The 16,768-nt window shown below is 48.5% G+C and overlaps 1 protein-coding gene across 2 annotated transcripts in view; it reads right to left on the reverse strand.

Annotated features, from left to right (window-relative positions):
* POU2F3 (POU class 2 homeobox 3) overlaps window positions 1–16,768 on the reverse strand; it is a 33,450-nt gene that overhangs the window by 2,567 nt on the left and 14,115 nt on the right. For both annotated transcript variants that reach the window (XM_015884213.2, XM_032449090.1), the window contains 6 exons: window positions 5,538–5,642; window positions 4,558–4,660; window positions 1,737–1,819; window positions 1,443–1,625; window positions 1,121–1,262; window positions 870–1,006 (listed from right to left, as the gene is read on the reverse strand). In XM_015884213.2, coding sequence (XP_015739699.1) covers window positions 870–1,006; window positions 1,121–1,262; window positions 1,443–1,625; window positions 1,737–1,819; window positions 4,558–4,660; window positions 5,538–5,642 — 753 coding nt within the window. The remainder of the gene's footprint in view (window positions 1–869; window positions 1,007–1,120; window positions 1,263–1,442; window positions 1,626–1,736; window positions 1,820–4,557; window positions 4,661–5,537; window positions 5,643–16,768) is intronic.

Consider the following 16,768-nt stretch of genomic DNA (forward strand, 5'->3'; position numbering starts at 1 on the left):
CTTAATGCATCAGTGCATTCTTCTGCTGCTGGACAAGGGTGGGGTGGGTTGTAAACTGGAGATGGCAGAAAATTTGCTTCTAAGGCAAAAGGTAAACATTTGTACGAGAGATCACGTGCTGTGAACCAGAAAAGCGCCTCTGATTCAACATCAGCTTGCAAGGAATCAGCGGGGATGAGTCACAGTGCCTGGCTCTGCTGTTGCACAAAGCACGCGATGCTTTGAACCCAGCAGCACCTTCAGTAGTAGCTGGAGAGGAAGGTCATGGCTATAGGACACAGCTCCGAGTGCTGTTTGTACCCCCTGCACCACCTCACAAAACCATTTCACCTCTTTCTTCCTCCATCCCCTGTTTATAAACGTACCCCAACATCTTTTTCCCCCCAACTCACTCATTTTCTGGCACACTTTGACAGCTTTTAGCTCTGTGGTTTTTGATCTGAGCTGAAGACAACCCAGCATGGCAATGCCAGGGCAGCTTTCCTGTTACCAATATGAACTAGCTAAAGAATGAAGTGCCTGGAAAGACCTGAAAGTGACTGTCTTTCATTCTCATCAACGGCCTTAGGAGGAAAATTGGACATGATCAGAAGTGATGGAGAATACAGGAAAAAAAAAACAAGGGCTGGGCAGAAAGAGCTCTGATGAATAACGTTCAATGGGTGATATATCCCAATTAACCAAAAGCTCTTTGTAGTGATTTGTCATGAAAACAAATGATTCCTTCCTACACCCTACAGGAGCCCCCCAGCAGCTCCCAAAGAGAAGAGCGCAAGGAGGCATCTTCCCAAGCACACTCCTAACCTGCCATTAAAACAAACAGAAAAGTGATGGAGAGCTCCCAACACATTGAAACATTCTCTCCTCACATCTTGGAATCTTTTCTCCAGCGTGGAGCGAATGTTGGTCTCAATGCTGGTTCGCTTCTTCCTTTTCCGTCCGAACATCTCGTTCACGGAGGGGTAGGAGCTGGGAGTGCTCATGGAGGAATCCAAAGGAGCAGATTCTAGGGGAAGAGAAAAGGGAAGATACTGAATCTCTCAAGTTCTTTTCATTTCCAGCCCCCTTCTGGGAGCTGTGGCACCTCATAAAGTGAATAAACGCATTGAATGTTACCTACCCGCGTCACTCAGCCACTTCTCCAGCAGAGGTTTGAGCTTGCACATGTTCTTAAAGCTGAGGTTGAGAGCCTCGAAGCGGGAGATGGTGGTTTGGCTGAAGTCATTGCCATAGAGCTTCCCCATGGCAAGCCCAACATCGCCCTGCCAGGGAACAATACATTTGGAAGGGGATATTCCAATTCCAAAGAAGGCAAACCTATATCTACCATTGTATCTGCCATTGTTCCATCCCTATACACTCTTCCTCCACCCCAAACTCCCCCAGCCCAACGTGTTCCCATTTGAGTGACACTGGTGGTTCCTATAGAGGAAGCTGCTCACCTGTGTGAACCCCAATTTGATCCGCCTTTGTTTGAAAGTCTTAGCGAACTTCTCAAGCTCCTCCAGGTCGCTGGGCTCCTCGGATGCTCCGGATGGAGTGAGGTGTTTGGCCACTTGCAGGTGCTGGGGTACATCCAGGTGGGGTTCAACAGATGAGCCAGGGAGCCCAGAGCGGCCCACGGCCTGTGAAACAACCACAGAAATGCATAGGGTCAACTTCTATTGTCATTCATGAAGCAGTGATTTACACAGATGGATGCTTCCCAGGTGGCAACATATGATGGGGGAAGTTACCTGTGATGCCAGGCTGGGTCCTGGCTGGGAGAGGAGAAGGCTGCCCTGCTGCTGGGGGAAGGAAAGGATGTTGGGCTGCAAGGCTGGGGAGAGAAAAGAGAGACATCTCATCAGATGGACTCCTCTGTCAGCACCCAGAGTTGCTCCATAGGAAAGGTCCAAGAAGCTCTAAATGGAGAACTTGAACCAGCTCGTGTTCAGAATACCTGACTTTTAGGACTTATGGCCATTACGAATGAGAGTGGCTCCAAAGCGGATTATAAGACAGGAAAGTTTGGGTTTTGTTTGTGATTATTACTTTTTTACTTCATGGTCTTTTAGCCTGAAAGGGATTATGAGAGTAATGGTGTGGGTAAAACACTTCAGTCATCGATCCCTGTATGGAGCTCATTAACATCAGGTTCAGGTAGGACACAGACATCTCCTATAGACATCTAAATTAGGTTTTAGATGTCAAGCTGCAGAGAATTTATCACATTCTTAGCAGTGATCTCTGCTAGCACTTAATCACTGTAACGGCAGTGATAGTGCACCTTATTTCCAAGAGGAGCTTTGCTGACTCCAGCTTTCAGGTACTCGATCATGTTAGAAATATCCTGATCCTACAGTCAATCCCATGAACCTGCCCAATCTGTTCTCCACAATACATTTCATTTCCAAGCGCCATGTTGGTCTGACCCTTTCTTTTCTGCCCTGCTCTATTTCAAACAAATTGAATGTCTCTTGGAATGTTTATACGCCGACAAGAGATGATGAAAGGAGGGGGAAAAAAAAGGAGAGGAAATCTATAAAACTAACAAAAAATAGTATTTATGGACGCCATGGAATTGTTTAGTTGACAAGCTGCCGTGCACAAGCCCATACATCCTACAGGGAATGTCCTAAAGGATTTAGTAGCAACTAAAGCACTGTAGATCCATAGACATTCAGTTGGGCTCTTGATGTCTGTTGTGGGTGAAGGCTGAGGAGGTTAGTGAGGATTTATGGCCCTTCTTGAAACAGGCAATATTTTCTATTGATTGGAACTGACAATTATATGGAAATCTGCAGACATTTATGGACTTGTGCTGAAAAAAAGGGGGAAAAAAAAGATCATCTCCAGAATCTCTCTCTCTTTCCTATTTTAATTCAGATCTGAACGTGCAGGATCCCATTTATTTATTTAGATTGGGGCCTCAATAAGCCTTCGTTAATGCTGGAACAACTTTGAATTTCAAATGCAGGCTGGTAATGAGGTGCACATTTTTAACAGAGAAGGTAATTAATCACAGGAATGGCTTGCCTAGGGACATGGCGGATGCTCTGTCATTTGGAGTCTTTAAAAACATGATTGAACACCTCTGCAAGAGCTGAGCTCCAGCTGAAAGGAAAATTACGGACTGGGTTCAGGAATCACCGGTCTGACAGCTGATGAGACTCGGGCTGTTTTCGTGAGATGAAGTCTTCAACAGCAATATTTTGGCTGAGAGCATTCCCAGCATCTCCCCGGCTGCTGGATTCTACCCTTACAGCACGGGGCTCTCCCATTCTCATCCAGCATTGCTACCCACCGCATAATGAATCAGCCCTGGGAACTTCTCAGCCTTAAAAACAGCTCGAATGCACTAAAATCGACCTAAAACCAGCAGCCTCTTGCAAAGGTTGAAGCCACAGCCAAGACCCTTTGGCCACGAAATGCATAACCTAATGTACCCATCAGTCAGAACTCCGGATGCAAGGCCTAAGGGATGACTTCAGGTCTGCCCCATTGCACCTCATCACTATGAGGTGCTTCACCCTCACCAAGCTTCTCCTTGCACCAAACCCAGCTGTGCCTCCACTTTCACTCTGCAGTGGCTGTGCCTGCACACAGCAGAGGGTCATTAACGCTTGACAATCATCTATTCAAATGGAAGTGCTCTTGCACAACCCACTGGCCACACGCCAGAGCATCCCGTCTCCATCAAGTCTGGAAGCAGAAGGGGTCACAACCAAACAAGTGGCCATCTGTTGGAAGGGCTGCAGCTGCCAGAGCAGCCTGCTTAACAGCAGAAAACGTAACTCTATCAAAGGAAGCAAAGTTCTGTTTTCCAGCATCATGTGTTTCTTATTATATATGAACAAACCCAGGCAGCGAGAAATAGATTATCCCGGCTTTGCCAGCTCTAAATTCTGGGCTGCTGTCAAATGTACATCTATTGTCAAACATACATCAGAGAGTTTCTTGATACATCACTCAGTACAGTGTAGGTAAGAGACAGGTTTCCCACTTGCCCACACTATAATACTTCTTTAGAGCTGTGTGTGTATGGCTGCACTCAAGTCGCAGAACTTTTAGGGTTTACAGCCCTGAGTTTTGGCTTGTAGAGAGGGACTTCTGTGCTGGAATAAATAAGAATGTGAATGAAGGGCAGGCTGGGAGCTGAGGGATATATCCGTCCGAAAGCAGCACAAGCTGCATCAATGGCATGTCTGTGCGGCGCTTGGTGGAGCAACGCCATCCAAATGCTGGAGATAAAGACAACGCCAGGAGGACCTGCACAAGCACTGGGTTAAGCCTTCAGTCCTTTCTCTCCCCATAGACGACCCGGCCCCACAGACGGAGCAGGATTTGGGGCGGCCCCCAGGTGGCACTCGAGGAGCGCACAGCGCAGCGCCTCCGCCCCGGACCCATCCAAGAGCCGTCCGCAGCTGGGAACCCCACGGGGGACGGGGAAACCCATCTGGTGACACAGCATAGGGTTGGGGAGACCCAGCGGCTCAAGTTAAAGCGACTAAAGAGAAGGGAGGGCTCTTCCTAGTAAGGATCTGCCGATGGCAACGCTCCTTTCATTGCTCTTACCTTGCTGCCCTGCCTGGGACTGGGAGAGGAGAAACTGGGGGACGGACTGCATGTGGCCGGGAAGCAACACGAGCTGCTGCAGGGTGTGGAGAGAGCTCATGTCCTACGGGAAAAGCAAACAACAAAGCTCAGAGATGTCAGTTCTCTACACAGCATCACCTCCCTGTGAGGTTCCCCACTCCCCGATCTTCTACTCTGTCCTTGGCCCTATTCACGCTTCTCATTTAATTGCTGGCACATCTTACATGTGTCCTTTGTGCACAGGAGAGCTGCAGGTCCAGAGCTGCTCCAGCTCTTGGCTTTGTAAGAAAAATTCCATTCTCTGCCACATTTCTGCTGGGCTTTCCCCACTTTGCCCTGAACAGAACAGCCAATAGGGACTGAGAGATGCTGGGTGCTCCTTCACACAGGGTCCCTGCATCATCTTTAGGGACTGGGGAATAAGAGTTGGCATTTGTTTAGGATAGGGAGAAAAATGCTCCAATAAGACCAAAGAATAAATGTCTTCTCTGCTGTATATCGATTGGAGCAGACACGTACCAAGTTGGCTATGCTGGTTCAGATTAAAAGTTAATCTAGTCTAGGCTGATAACTCCAGTGATGGCATTAAGCAGGCAAAGAGGAAGGCAAAGGCAAACATAGCCAACACTTCCCCTTGGTGCTGTCTCAGCCTCCAATTATTTTCAGCTCAAGGGATTTCCTGAGCGTGGTGTGATTTTCCTTAGCAAACCCTCAACAGAAATCTCTCCCAAGCACACATCCAGTCTGCCTTTGGGTCCATGTCAAACGCTCTGCATCCTTTGGCACAGCACTACACAGACCTGCTGAATGTTGATTGCCAGCACAGACTCACTGTTTTGATTCAGTGTCCATCATATCCTCACATCTCTTTTTGTCACTGCCAAAAGATGTACTGAGTGCCTCAAAAATGGCTTTTCCCTTGGGTATGGCTTGACCTCTCACACAGCAAAGGCACTCACCCCTGCTATCTGGCTTCCAGGCATCATTGAGGATCCCTGTACAAGGTGTCCTGACCTGGGGGGGATTGTAGATTGCAAGGAGTCACTGAGGTCTTCAGTTTTAATCTGGAAAAGAGCAAAGTGATGCTGGTGTTAGGAAACAGACATGGGGGATGGGGGGCAGTTAGAGCTGGAAATGGGAGAGATGGGGAAGGGATGGCTGTGGAATAGGGGGGTGAGGTCTGGACCCACTGCTTCCACCCCTGGCTGGGTGGTTCCCCACTTCTGCTCTCTGGTTTACAACACATTGTTTTCTGCTCTGCCAAACCAAAGGGGGGGGATTTGCAGTTTGCTCAATTAAAGCACGTTAATTAAAACACTTAAGGAAGTTTCCAGTGACTTAGCAGGCTTTAAAGCTATCCTCAGACAAAACATTGAGGCATTCTATAATGTTATTAGGAAGACACAGCTATTTCCCTCTATAGACCACGACTCACAGCCCTTTGTTGGCTGTGGGCGGCCTCACGCTTTTCTCTGTAGATAGCAGTGAATGGAGAGCAGAGCAGGAGAGGAAAGGTTATGAAGAGCAGGATCCCCAAAAGCAGCGTTATCTTCCAGACTTAAAGATGCACCACCCTCAGCAGTAAATGTACCAAACGATGAGAAAACATCAAGAATCTGGGAGGTCTCATTGTAATGGATCAGCAGAGAATAATTTACCCGGGGATGTGAGGACTGAATACTTTCCACCTTCATTTCTAATATTGCTTCTATGTATAATGATGGTAACGTTACATCATTTCACATTAGCTGACATTTTTTAGCTGGGAGAGAAATGGGGTGAAACTCAATTTAGAAGTTTATGGATTAATTCCTGAAAGCTGAGGAGCTTCTACATGCAGGTGCTGTACACAAGAAAAAGTCATATAGATCTCTTATAATACATTTTCTCTAAGGAAAGATACAAGCAAACAGTTCCCAGATTTCAGCTTAAGTTCTGCCCGAGTGTGAGAGTGCTCAGATCGAGGCTCATCTCAACCACCCCTGTACTAATCTAAGGCAATGTGAGAGGTTCCCATTCCCACAAACTGGAAAAACCAGGAGAAAACCTGAGAGGACACGTCTTGAAGACCTCATCCACGGCCTCAGCATTGCAGATTCACTCCAACTACTGAGGCTGCACCTTCCACGTCCCGTTAAATAGCCCCCAACCCAACATCACCCAAAAGCAGAGTAGGGTCGCTTTGCTGGAGTTGTGCTGTAGGTGATGCGGCCTCCAACCAGCAGAGGGGAGCAAGAAATGTCCCTTCTAAAGACCGCAGCCCGAGCGTGTACTTTCAGCCTGAACGGAGTTTTCACTTCAGTTGGAGTAAAGCAAACAAAGGCACAACATCCCCCAAGGAGAGAAAGAGAAGATGCGATCACTGCAGACCCAATAAACATTTTGGAAAGGGCTGTGAGGAGGGAAAGGAGTTACAACACCTCCTTTCATTACAACTGCAGCTCTGGATGCTGCCGAAACTCGTTTTGCAATAACATGAGCTCCTTGCGACAAGGGCTGTACATGCTATGAATTCCAGTTCTTTCCTACCTCTCAGGTTGGCATGATCATCCTGCACGGCCTGGCGAAGAAAGAAATCAGATGGAAGAGCTTCTTTGATTGCTATCAATGCGTTTAAAGGACTGAATAAATGGTAGCAAAAGGTTCGGCAAAGCACCGCTACCCTTAAGCCATCAGCTCGGCAGAGGGAAATGGCTTTTGGTATTTTTCCTTCCCTGAGGGTACGTTAAAAAAATTAAACAATACCAATAAAATTAAGCCAAAAAAGTGAAAAATAAATAAATAAACGTCACCCCTGCTGGCAATCCATGGGTCAGCACAACACAGCGCCGTCATCCAAGTCCAAACAGTACCCACACCCAAATAAAAAGAAGAAAGAAATGAAGTTGTCTGTGTCTCAGCAATCGATCCCGCCTGGGTGAGGATCCCAACAGGAGCGGAGCGTTGAAGGAGCACGAGCCATTTCCAAACTGAAATCAATTTTTACAGCTGCCAAGCGGAATGATCTGGAAGCTTTCCAGCCTGAAAGGGGTGTGTAGCTGCATCCCGGCATCGCACAATATGAGAACGGGAGGTGGGTTTGGCAAAGGACCGGTTCCCCATTTAAAAACAACAACATCTCCCACTGCTCCTTCCCCCGTCCCTGGAATTCTCTGGCTCCCTGCTTCGCAGTGGGCGGGATCCTGGGTGTTCTTGACAAATCCTCCCGTGCACCTTTTTTCATTGGTTTTAAACTCAATTTTACTTCTCCCTCCTCTTCCTCTCCCCACCAGGCCTGCAGCTGGCTAATTGTTCATTAGCGAGAGTTTGGGGGGATATCCAAAACTTTTGGGTTGGTTTATGCAAATCCCACACCTTCATTTTTGTTGTCTTTTTTTTCCCCAGCTAAACCAGCACTATTACCAACCGTACGTTAAAGAACCCCAAACCAAAAACCCCCCCAAAACCACACACATTGTGGGTGCGGCCACTCAAAATCATGAGACTCCCTTAAAATCATGTTAATTTCAAAGTAATAAAACAAGGGCAGGAGTTGCCTTCTCCTTTCCCAGCACATTTGACCTGTGTTTGGAGGTATTTTCTACAGACACGAGAGCTTTACTTAAGAAACCAAATGAGGTTGAAGTTGTTGCGCGGTCACCCTATGTTGGTATTGGCCAAGCTCCATGCTACAGCATGGCAAGAGAGCAATGGCTGAGAGCTGAAGTCAGCACCAGCTCTTGCTGTTGTGCCCCAACCACGACCATGTTCAGCATGGGAAGAACCAACATTTCTTCCCATTGACTTGGATTTGGGATAACTGCACTCTACGAGGCTAAGCGACCTGGTAGGAAAAACGGGATGAGATCAAACAGCACAAAGCTCCCTGCTCGCTTTTGGGTGCCTGCCCCGGGCTGCAGCAGGTAACGGCAGGCGGCACCCGCATTCACAGCTCCTTTGGGGAGAGGAATCACACTTGCAAATCTCAGGTGGATGTTTTCACAGCCTTAAAATAGGGTCAGCTGCCCCCAAGCGATGCAAGCGAAAAAAAACACAGGAAGGGTGACTGGAGAAAGGAGAGTCCCTTCCTTCAGTTGGCGAGCGCACTTGCTGGGCATGGCCAATGATGGATTGTTTCTTGCCTATCTCTAGCCCGAAAACAAAAACAAAAAGCAAAACAAACTAAGAAACATATTGAGGGCGATGGAAAATGATCAAAGCTCTTCGGCTTTGCTTGCGTAACTGATTTGTGGATGGTGTTTCATAAACATTTCATAAGAAGGAGAATTATGAAGAAAACATCTCCCAACCTGCCTGCAATTACTGCACAAACTCTTCCTTACCAGTAGGAAGAAGGGGAGGAAAAAAAAAAGAAGAAGAAAAGTACATCTGTTTTGTAACTGATCTGTGAACTTTTGGCAAACATTCGGCTGGTGAAAACATCCTGCAGACATATTGCAAAGCTGCACGGAGCTGGCCTTACACGAGGAAGTTGGAGAGGTTCATATTAGCAGCTCCGGTCTCAGCACGTGGAAGGCCGTGCCCTTCCAACAGACAGACAGACGGACAGAGAGAGCCACGTGCACGGCGGGGAGCTGGCAGCAGGATGCCATTGGTTGGACAGAGCTCTGGCTGCAGCTCCTGGCATCCACCCAGCGCCAATGCCAGGGGCGGCTGGAGGTGCTGCACGTTGCCTCAATTAGCAATTCAGGTAATGAACAACAAGCAACTGGCTTCGGCCCCTAGACCAGAAAGAAGCAAAGCAGGGCACTGTGTGTTGGCATGGCTCATCCTTGCCCGCACACAGCCCTAAGCCACCTCTTATGGGAGAGCACTGATGGGACGCAGCACCCCTCTTTGCACAGATGGGACTTGAGTGATTCAGCCCACCCTGGGATGCTTAACCCATGTTGAGATAAAAGCTACCCCAAAAGCCACACCAGCCTTCCCCAGCACCGTGCAGGAGCTGCGGTCGTTCTTTTAGGGCTGGAGACAATTGTACGTGTTGGGTAGTTTCTATTTAGCCGGTAACTTCTTTGAAACAGGTATTTATCTGCCCTCGTATCTAGCTTATCTCACAGTCAGCAATTCATGACTGTTTAAGCCTTTGACTTACGCGTATCCCTCCTGCTACAGCTGCAGAGAGGAGTGGGTATGGCTGCTGGGGAGGGGATTGGGCACACAGAGCTTCAGAGGGTCTGAGCCAATTGCCCTTCACCAAAAAGGAAGCAGTACATTTCTTCCTGGGCTGAATCACTTCCCAAGTGCCATTTCCTAAAGCAGCACTGCCTGAAGTCAAGGGAAGATACCTTATGGTAGAACCAAATATCACCAAGCCTTCCCACCTTCCCATGGCGTCAGCGTGCTTCCCTGTGAACTACCTGCATATGTGGGCACCATAAAATAAAACACACGCTAATAATAAATTACTGCAATAAGAATAATGGGCTTGCAATTACTATTTCCACGTGTGCTATCCTGCACACACAGCAGGGCTTAACAGACACTGAGAAGAAAGCAGAAAACTCCAACATTAATACAACAGCATCCCCCCCTATAAAAACTGACATCCTCTCACACCAGAGGGTGGGATCTTTAGGAGCTGACAGCATGACAAAAGCAGAATCAATCCCACGCTGAATGCCTACAGATGACATCCTACTGCTCAGTAATAACAGCGCACTGAAAAATTATAGTGCAATCCCTAAACTCAATGCACCTGCATCAGAGCTTTAAGAGGCCTTGGCGCTTATCAATTGAGGTCTGATCTGATAATACTTTAACCCTCTGAGCTTCAGCGCAGGACGCTCTTGGCTGTGCCAAGGCTGCAGTAAAAGGATGGGTGGGAAATCAAAACTGAGCGTGGCTGAGAGATGTGCTCCACAAAGGGGAACTGATGGAGCCACACTCCACTTTGCATTCACAGCACTTCTGGTACAGCCTAACCACACTGCTTTTGCACTGAGGCATAGAACAGGAAAAAGTCCCCCATGCTCTCTGCACCAAGCAACAGGACTCAAAATGCTCATGTGCAGCACTGAGAGGGGAACTGGAGTCAGAGCTGGATGAGCACCAACCCCTAATGGTCACTGCTCACAGCTGAACTGTCCCTGTGTGAGCTGAGGGCTTTGGGGTGGCTGTTGGCATCCAGAGAACACAGAACTGGCCAAGGGATAGTGACAGTCAGAGCATCTTCACTCCTATTACTGGTACTCAGGCACGTGGTGCCTCCCTGCCAGGACTTGTGGACATGGCAGATTGGAAGTATTTATATTAAAAAGGGAGGAAAGGATGTCACTTTCTCAGTCAGAATGGCAAGAACCTCCAAACAAAGCATGGAAAACTGCTTTACCACCATAAAGGCTGCAATTTCTCCCACAGCTCCATTCCAGGACTGCCCCCCAGCGCTGCCCTCCTGCACCAATCTCCCCATACATTGCAGCACTGGTCCTGAAACGCACTCAATTCCACTTGCCCAACTTCCAAAGCTCTCCAGAACTCCACCTCTGCCTACACCTTGGTGCTTATCTCCTCTCCCACCCTGAGCTGCATCCCTGCCCCTTTCCTTATCAATCCGATTTCACACACATCAGGCTACATGGCTTCTCCCAGGCCCTCCTGCGTGCTTGCACAGGTTCCCTGGAACCTGACCACGTTCCTGTTGAAGTCAGAAGCAAAGCTGTTTGATAGAGCTTCGCTGGGGCCAGAACCAAACCTTCAACCGCTCATGAAATTTTTCCCCTTTCCCACAGATCTCCAGCCGATGGGGAGCAGACTCTGCTTGTTCTCCATGCCTTCTGGCTGCCAACCAGCCACAAACCATCCCTATACCTGGGACTGTGGGAAGGCAGTGCTCAGGTCTGACAACCCACCAGCAGCGCTATGCTTGGGGGGTCCCTCAGTGGCATGGTGCTTCTCACCACATCCCGCATTGGTAAGGAATTCACTTGCAATCAACTGGCTCCAACCCAGCTCTGCAGGTCCCTCTGACTGGGGTAGAGGAGTTTTGGCACCCACAGCCCATGGGAACTGGAACACAAGGAAAGGAATGGAATCAAAGGCACACAGGGAATATAACTTATTATGGGAGAGTGAGAAAGATCGACATTGCTGGACAGCAACACATCATTTTCTGCTTGGAGTGGAATCATAGAATGGTTTGGGTTGGAAGGGACCTTTAAAGATCATCTAGTTCCAACCCCTCACTATAGGCAGCGATATGAAAAGCAGGGAGGGGATGGAGGGTACAGAACTCTGGGTGACTTCCACGTGTTGGGTGTGCTATAGGGAGAACCCCACGTCTGCCCCCCGAGGGGCTGAGCTCCACCAGCCCAACCCACTGATTTCACATGGAGTGTGAGCACATCACCTCCGGGACGGGAGAAAGTGTGCTCTGATGTCAGGCTGCCAAAATTAGAGGCCTCGCTTGAAACCCCATCGCCTTCACCTTCTTATGCTATGACTTGCCCTTCTGCAAAATGGGTGCAGGGCCCCACCCTTGCTGGGTGGTGCAGGCTTTGATTGAATTCTCGGAGCTCACCAGATGAAAGGCCTTCAAGAATTTAGAGTCTTCTCTTTATTACCAATGAGCCATCCTCCAGCAGGCAAGAGAGTCATATCCATGCTTAAAAAGGTGCCGGGCAACCTAAATATCGCCTTGATGGTGACAACTATGCCTTGAGCTCAGTTTCTATTATGGAAGAGATCATTATGTCTCTTTAGCACATGAAAACAGAGCTAATCCCCTGTAAGCTCAGAAAACATTGACCAAAGGGTGAGAAGAGCATGACTGGAACAGAGAACTCACACAAAGAAACCAGCCTGTCCATTCCTGATTTATAAGACTGTGTTGGAACAACAGCACGAGATGCATTTCCATTGGGCCAAGGCCACAAGTGTAGGAAATACCTTATAAATACAGGTCAGAGAGGGACGGATGGAGTTTGTGAATGGACTGCAACTGGACATTAGAACCTGGTACAGCCCAGCAACTCCGAAGCAATGTTGGGCTGTTCCCAAATCAGAGTGGCTAACCAAACAAATTCAGTGATTTCAATCCAACCCTTGAGAAACAACAATAATAATGAATACATAAAAACCCAACAAATCCAAATCCTTCCTCCTATTTCCATCGTTTCCCCCCATAAGCATCTCCAGAGAGTCAGCAGCGTGCTTTGGAGTTGGTTCCCAGCAATCTCATCTGAGGGCCTCTGAGGTGCCAAAACAAAACTAGCCTGCAGAAGAGGTTCCTCTACATCTCTGTTCTAAGCAAAGCAGTGCCATATTTAGAAACACAGGACTTTCCCTCCAGCCAGGGCTTTCTCTGACGCTTTCCCAAGGGGTTGCATCTCAATGAAGAACCAGCACACATACAAATTTATGCAATCAGTCTATCCTTGGGATGGAGCAAGGGAACTTCAAAAGGGAAAGACCCAAGGTGGTGCTCTGCTTAGATCCAGTGTCAGCCGAGGTAGATATGGACAGCCGGGCCCATTTCCAGCTAGAAGAGGCTCAAGAGATGAAAAGCAGCTGCAAGACTTTGGTTGAGACCCCGGGGCGATGCGGAGAAGAAGAGAGAGTGAAATCTGAATTGATCCCCAGAGGGGAGAAGGAAGCAGGATGGGAACCTCCCCTCGAGAGGAGGGCAAAACAGGACGGGGATGGAAATCTGGAGGGCAGACTGAAACCTGAACTACCCACAGGGAGAGCCAAGCAGGAACAGAAATGACATCCAGGGAACACATGAGATTAGGGGGAGGTGGGAACACAAAGTGGAATGAAAAACTATGAGAGAGATCGCCGGGGGGAGGGAAGCCCTGATTGAGCAAAATTAAATCTGCAGGTTTTGCATCCCAGATATTAATAACAAAGTACCGAGCGAGTTGGGCCCTTCTTTCCACCTTCAAAAGGATGGAGGGGAGGAAGAACTTGTCTGTGGTTGAGCACAAGACTATGAATCAGAGAATGGGAGTTCGTATCCCGGCTCAGTCAGGGAGTGAGTCCCTGGATTACAATAAGCCTCGATGTCCACAGGCAACTCTCCTATGAAGCACCCGCTGATTTCAGCTGCAATCACAGCATCTTTGGGACAAGCTGGGCAGTCACTGCCTGCCTGCAAGACGGGGCTGAACACCTCCCTACCTTCTGGAGACACCGGGATGCTCGATTCATTAGCAAAGCACCTTCAGACGTGTGGGTGGAAAGGACCAAACAAGGTCAGGGCGTTATTAATGGTGCTGCAAAGGGCCACCTGTGATTTCTGATCTCAGATGATGCAGTTTGCCTGCTTGCTTTTCTCACATCATGTGCCTACAGGACATCAGATGTGAAAATCCAGCTCCTCCCTCAGAACAGCTGTAAATCAAAGAATAAAAGACACCAACACATCTTCCAGCTGCCTGCTTCCCAAGATCGTATTTCTAGGAGATCCATAGGAAAGGGTTGTACCACATTACATCTCTAATGGGTGTGAAACAAAGAATGTAAAGTAATAGGAGTAAAGAACCAACAAGAAAATTCAGGCTATGCAGAGCCCCGGGCTACCTGGGCACACGATCACCTGCTCATCTGTCTGCAATATGGTCAGGTCTCACGGCAGCATCGCCTTTCTATTGGTACAAATCTCCAACCCATCATTACCATTAAACAAATGACAGCCTGTCTGCAAGGGTTTAGCTTCTTGCTGGAATTAGACTGCATGGCATATTTGGATACAGAGCACATAGAGATCCTGCTAAGCCTTCCCTGCCTTGGGAATCCATAACCTCACAGATGCATTCTGTCCTAGCACTGGAGTGCGGCTCAGTGATTGAGAGCATCTCTGCAAGGAGCTCTGGTTCTGCCTGGGCAAATAGAGCTGCATTGCCACATAGCAATGAGCAACATGATCCCATCCATCACCTCCCTGCTGGAAAAGAAGTCACCGACCCAGGATCTATATCTTCCCCTGCTAACTGTGGGTGTGCTGTGTGCATATCACACACACAACACCTGCAGTCACCCAAAACCATCACCCTCAGCTTTATGACTACTCCAGAACCAATATTATTTCAGAGATTAACTCCAGACAAAGAGCAAACTACCTGCTCTCCAGAACAGAGCTGCCTATGAAAACAAACATCCATCTCACGGGGTGAAAGTTGCATGTACTAATGAGGAAATGACACAAAGTCTCCCCACTTGGTGAACAGCACTGCACAGCAGCAGGAAAGTCTCGGATGCAATGCATCCAAACAGAGCTCTGGACCCAGAGCCATTTTGCTGAAGCCACCCTTGCAGAGTTCCTTACTTCACACCCCAACACGCTCTGGCCATGATCCCAAACCATCAAGAAGCAGATGTCCCTCCCCAGGTTGCCAGCACTGAAGGTGAAAGTTGATTACTCTCTCTTTGCATTTCCCTTGATATAAACAGGAAACAACCGGCATTAGACTCTCTAAATAAAAAGCCAAACCAGATAGGCAAGGCAGAAGATGCTGCTTTTTTCCATACACGCCCTTTCCCCTCTCATTCACATACAAATTACTGTTGCATCCAGGTGGGAGGAGAGGTTGAAGAGGGGGGGAAGGGGGGAGAGAAAAAGGATGGTTGCCAAATAGGTTGAGGGAGCAGAAAGCAGCTTTCTCATAAAGCACAGAGCTGACCCACAAACTGCAAGAAAACCTCAAACTCCACAAGAGTTTCCCTCCTCCCCATCTGCAGGGTGAGAGCCGTCCCAGCAAGGAACTGGGAGGCAAGAAGGGGTCTAACCAGGTCACTCCACCCTTCTCCTCCTGCCTGGAGCACAACAGGGGAGGGAAGCAGACCTGAAATGTAGGCCATCTACAAAGGCTGGGGGAGAGGCTTAAATGATGTGAGATTTATGATCTTCAAAGCGATTAGAGCCCAACACTCCAAATAAAGTCAAAGAGCTCTCGCATTCAGCTTAGAGTTGGGTTTCAAACCATACTTCACTGGCTTCAGCTTGAAAACTTGAATTGCAAGTTAACAAAGAAGGGGGGAAAAAAAAACAAAGAACCCCAAACCAACCCAAACCCCAAACCAAAATTAAAAACCCACCAACTAATGAACGAGCATCTGGTTTTACATGAGAGCGCTCTGATATTTCCATATCTCCCCTCTTCCTTTTTCTCATCGCTCGACATCTGTTTGCTGAATTAAAGATAAATTCGCCAATAGCTGAGGTCAACCCGAAACGTGAGCGTGCGTTTGGGCTCATTTGAGATAATGGCAATGAGAAGAGCAGCTCAGCTCTATGCGTGGCCTTAGGAGAGCCAAGTGAGGGAGACAGAGAGCCACACCACCTGCAGGGCCCGCGTCCACCCATAGGCTCACCCATATCCTACTCACTATGGGGCTGGCCACACGCCTTGACCAGCAGCTCTTATTTAGCAGCATGCAGGGGACCAGGAGCTTAATGATAATGAGCCCATTCACTGGCAGATATAACACAGCTCTGCAGTCAATAGCATTTCCTCGATTAACCTCAGCCCAGGATCCAGTTATAACACCTTTGTGGTGTTGCCATAGGAAGAGTTTGCAACGATCTCGTGCTTATTTCTATCTGGAGGGAATTTTCTTTTATCGCCCGTCAAGAAGCAGATTGGATTCTTCTCTTGGCTTGCAAAAAAGCCTGTGCTTTGGGCTCTGCAATCCACAGAGCTGGAGACACAAGACTTTTTGTTTTCAGCTGGGTTTTCCAAAAACCTGGAAGATGGCTGAACGTGTTAAGACACCTTTTGATAGGAAGTTACGACCCACCCAATGCCAAAGCAGCCAAACCAACCAAACAAACAGCAGCTCGCTGACATCTGCCAGACCAGAACCAGCGAGGGAAGGTGGGAGGGCAGGAAAGTGATGGGGCAGCACCAGCTGCCCACCTGCTGCCAGTGGGGAGCCTGCAAAGATTGCAGCCCTTGGACTCAGGGAAGGTGAAGCTGGAATCAGACAGGCTGCTGTGCACTGAGGAGTGCCAGCATTGGGTGCTGGTGGCTGCCCGTGCAGCTATTTTCCTTGCTACAGCTCCCCATCCAGCTCCAGGCCCTGCAGGTTGGTTGGTGGCTTTTCTCTCCAGACCAACTCTTTTGATTTCCAAGGTCTAAGCCCAGCTCTGTGGGTGGCCATAGGAGTCTTTAGCTTGAGACTTGCAGCATACACCCATGTTTCTGTGCAGATTCAAGACCTACACCATGAGCGGAGCTGCCACCTGCCT

The sequence above is a fragment of the Coturnix japonica genome, chromosome 24, assembly GCF_001577835.2.
Source record: "Coturnix japonica isolate 7356 chromosome 24, Coturnix japonica 2.1, whole genome shotgun sequence".
Lineage (NCBI taxonomy): Eukaryota > Metazoa > Chordata > Aves > Galliformes > Phasianidae > Coturnix > Coturnix japonica.